Below are 3869 nucleotides of genomic sequence, written 5' to 3'. Positions count from 1 at the left end.
TGCTGGAAAGTGGAATGGAATTTTTCATGAATGTTTTCCTTACATAGTAAAAAGTTCCCTTTCTTTTTTTTTAAGCAAAAAAAAAACCAAAAACAAAAAAAAAAAAACAACTTAGGGGAAAAATAGAAGATAAAAAAGGGGAAAAAATCATATTGCAAGTAACTACCTAAAAATAAATTAAAGACTTAAAAGAACCCATGCCACACAGTGGCAAGCATTTTTCGCGTGATTCAATGCTGCATTCCAAGCTCCAAATTTTCTTCTTCTGTTCATCTTCTATCTTAGCCTGCTTCCACCCAAACCTCTCAAAACTTTCAAGCCACTAAGACTTAAGAATATGTTCTAACTTACTCTTACTTTATTTTTGGCAAAACTTCCACTACATCAGGTCTCACGTGTCCCTTTTTAACCCTTCTACCTACTAACACCTGTAGCAAATGTACATCTACTACATTCCTCAAGTATCCAGATTCCTATTGCTCGCTAGCTTAAGTTTGTACCTACCAGGCCTATGTCAAGACTTACTACGCTGTGGCTACTGAAGAACATTTATCACTTCAGTGAAAGTAATCAAAAAAGCTGGAATGCCCAAAACATTAAGAAAAAGTGTTCAACTTAAATCATATGAAGCTAAAATACAAACACTAACACAAGATTTTTTTTCAAGTACACAATATATCTATCACATCTACCATCTATAATCACAATCAAAACAGATTAGTGACATGATTCAAGAATCAGTATTCTTCAAACCTCAGCATAATAGAAAAGAGAAAACAGTCTAAATAAGTAATTCTGTGAACCACCTTACCAACAAATCTTGGTTTCCTCCAAGCTGTCCTTTGCCTTTTCAACTCCCCTCATGTCAGGAGCTTCAGCTTCCCAGCCTTACCCAAGGTCTCCCGTGGTACTGTTTTGACTAGAAAGAGGCAGCTTATGCTGTATTATTTCAAAACTCTACCTAGGGCTGACCCATGCCAGCTGTTGCCAAAACACAAAAAGCAAAATAAAACAGCCCAAATGTTCCTCTGTGTTATTTTCCTCTACCCTGATGACAGACCACATGAAGAAAACCCACAAGAAACAAACAACCCAAACACGCTCTAGATTACATAACTTTTGTGTCCCTAGGATGTGGGGCTGAACATGGAAAAGCTTACACAGAGACAATGTATACATTAAATATACAGCTAAGAAACAGCAGTAACTGCAATTTTGTGGTTCCTTTCCTTCTCAGTTACCTTTAAACAGAATTCTTACTTGTAGCCATCCCTATTTCTTCCACTTGTGGTATCACCAGCATGTCCTTGGTTCCAATGCCACCACGCTCTCCTCTAAATGCATGAGAGCTCCTGACTAACCCCCCATGGGGTAAGATTTTTACAATAGTACAACACTGCAAAGCAGTGCCAAAGTCCTTCTAATTAAATAAACTTCCTGTTCTTCTATATAATATAGTACCCTTAACAGCATGTACATTCCCAGAAAAATGCAGACTATTACAAGGCTTAGATTCGGCTTCCCACATCAATGTCCATTCAATCACATGCTACTGTAGCATTACTTAGGGTTTTAGATACATATTTTATAATGTATCTGGGACATGGGTCAGCTAATACCACTGCAAGAACCTTAGCTTTAACTTCTGTAAGTAAAAATTCTTTGTTTACATGTAACATTATCTTGCAGGATTATTGCATAATTTTAAGATGAAAAAATCCCTCCTCAATCCACTCAGAAGCCATTGTTTTATCATAATCAAGACAGAACAAAGTAATAATGGATCAAAATTTTACAAAAATAAAAGGCATTAGATGTTCTAATCCATGTTTTAGAAACCAAACCCCACTATTTACTTTTGCTTTCCATACAGTTCATCACAGTAGACAGTTTCTACACCACTACAGACACATCTGAAAACATTCCAAGGTATTCAATCAAACATTGCTATCTGCTCACACGTGTAAAAAGCTTGAATATCACACACAGTCCATTCGATTCATACTACCAGCAGTGATTATTTCTCAAATTTCCAAATCTGATTTTTATCTCCAGCATTGCAAGTTCTCATTTGCACATCAGCATGCCCCTCAGTCGTACGATAAGCAGTAAGGCACTTCCCCGAGTGAGGATGATAAATAGTCCCATCTTCTTTGAAGTGCCAGATAATAATTTCTGGGATAGGAGATCCATCTTTTGGGCAGCTCCTCATACCTATGAAGTCTTCCCGCTCAGGGACTTCAGCACATAGCTCAGTTACAGAGTTAAATCTAATCTCCTGATTTGACGTATATTCAAAAAATTGGTTGCCTCCCTGACCATGACAGCCAAAGAGAGAAAGGTGAGACCCAGTAGGATTATGTTCTTGCAAGACATAGTCAAGGCACTCTGAAGGTATTCCTGTGCTGCGGATAGCACCGTGCCAGCCAGGACGATCTTCTGGTACATGTAACTCAGCAAATACATTTTTTAAATACCACTGAAAACTCTTGCATTTCAAACGCTCTCTAAGTATCTTTCTTTCAGAAATATCTCCATAGTTTTCTTTCCTTGCTGAAGGATTTCTGTTGTAAAAGTGATCTTTGAACTCATCCATCCACACCTCAGCAGCACGTGCGGTGTTCTGAAGGAAATTTGGTCTGGCATAGGGCGCACGCTTTGGAAACACATGGCCCACGTGGGAGCACGGATGAATTTCCAACATGCCCCCACACTGCCAAACCCTAAATGATAATTCTAAGTTCTCCCCTCCCCAAACATCCATTCCTGTATCATAGGTTCCCAGGTACTCAAAATACTTCTTGCTGACAGCAAACAAGCCACCAGCCATAGTTGGGGATCTAATTGGGTCGGTTTCAGATTTGCGCCTGAGACGTTCGTGTTTAGGCACTGAGTGCCACTGAAATGTCAGCCGCCAGTCAAACCCTCCAATCATGGGCTCTGCCGTTTGCATGTAGTATTCAAATGTTTTCCAGTCAATGGTGTCAATGACGGGACAAACAATAACAGTCTCATTCTCAGCAATCCTCTCGAGCAGTGGTTCCAGCCAGCCAGAAACACACTCACAGTGACAATCTAGGAATGTGAGAACATCACCGGTAGCAAAAGTAGCACCAATCAAGCGTGCACGAACTAATCCTTCTCGTTTGTTGGTTCTTATCAAACGAACTCTTTTCAGACTGCTTATGTATTTTTCGAGTTCAGCCTTCAAATACACTTTATCACTCAGGTCATCCACCAGTATAATTTCTTTCAGAAGCACTGAAGGTGATGTTTCAAGAACACTATGTATCGTCCTTAGCAGTGTTGACCAGGCTTCATTGTAGAAAGCAATTATAACAGATGTCGTGGGCAGTCTTCTGTAGTTGTAAGATTTAGTTTTACAACCACTCAGTCGATTATCTTCAATGTGCCGGTGGAGAGAAATTCTATCACTTAAATAAATATTTATTGCATACTTCTCAATCAGCTCTTCTTCCTGTTTCTTTTCCTCAGGACTCAGCTGTGGGCGAGAGGGTTTACCCCATTCTCCTGGGGCATAAGGATCAGGCGGGGGTTTGTCATAAACTGGACGAGCCAAATCGACAGCTTTTTCTGCTCCGTCAGAAAAGCGCCTCTCCCATTTCCCTTTAGTGATGCTCTCGCCGGCGAGGGAGGCACCGAAGGATGAAACCGACAGCTCGACCACAAAGTAAGCGATCATCAAAAAGCCGAGGAACACGCAGCTTTTGCGGACCCACGTCCATCTTCTCGCCAGACGGATCCTCATCGTGGGTAGTTAAAAGCAGCTCCTAGCAGAGAGGGGCTCCGTGAACTCCTGCCGGCTCTCCCCGCGCCCCCGGGGCGGGGGGAGCTGCAGGGACTCCCCG

General features: G+C 41.2%; 1 protein-coding gene across 1 annotated transcript; it reads right to left on the bottom strand.

Annotated features, from left to right (window-relative positions):
- Positions 1-272: 272 nt before the first annotated feature.
- Positions 273-3863, bottom strand: LOC103624987 (polypeptide N-acetylgalactosaminyltransferase 4). Its single transcript, XM_008644337.2, has one exon. The coding sequence runs from the start codon at positions 3767-3769 to the stop codon at positions 2018-2020; it is 1752 nt and encodes a 583-aa protein (XP_008642559.1). The 5' UTR covers positions 3770-3863; the 3' UTR covers positions 273-2017.
- Between the last annotated feature and the right edge of the window lie 6 nt (positions 3864-3869).

This window comes from Corvus brachyrhynchos, unplaced genomic scaffold (assembly GCF_000691975.1).
Source record: "Corvus brachyrhynchos isolate BGI_N302 unplaced genomic scaffold, ASM69197v1 scaffold242, whole genome shotgun sequence".
NCBI lineage: Eukaryota > Metazoa > Chordata > Aves > Passeriformes > Corvidae > Corvus > Corvus brachyrhynchos.
This window is presented reverse-complemented; position numbering and strand designations above follow the sequence as displayed.

Coding starts and splice junctions, on each gene's coding strand:
- LOC103624987 (XM_008644337.2), bottom strand. CDS start 3,769: ATGAGGATCCGTCTGGCGAGAAGATGGACGTGGGTCCGCAAAAGCTGC.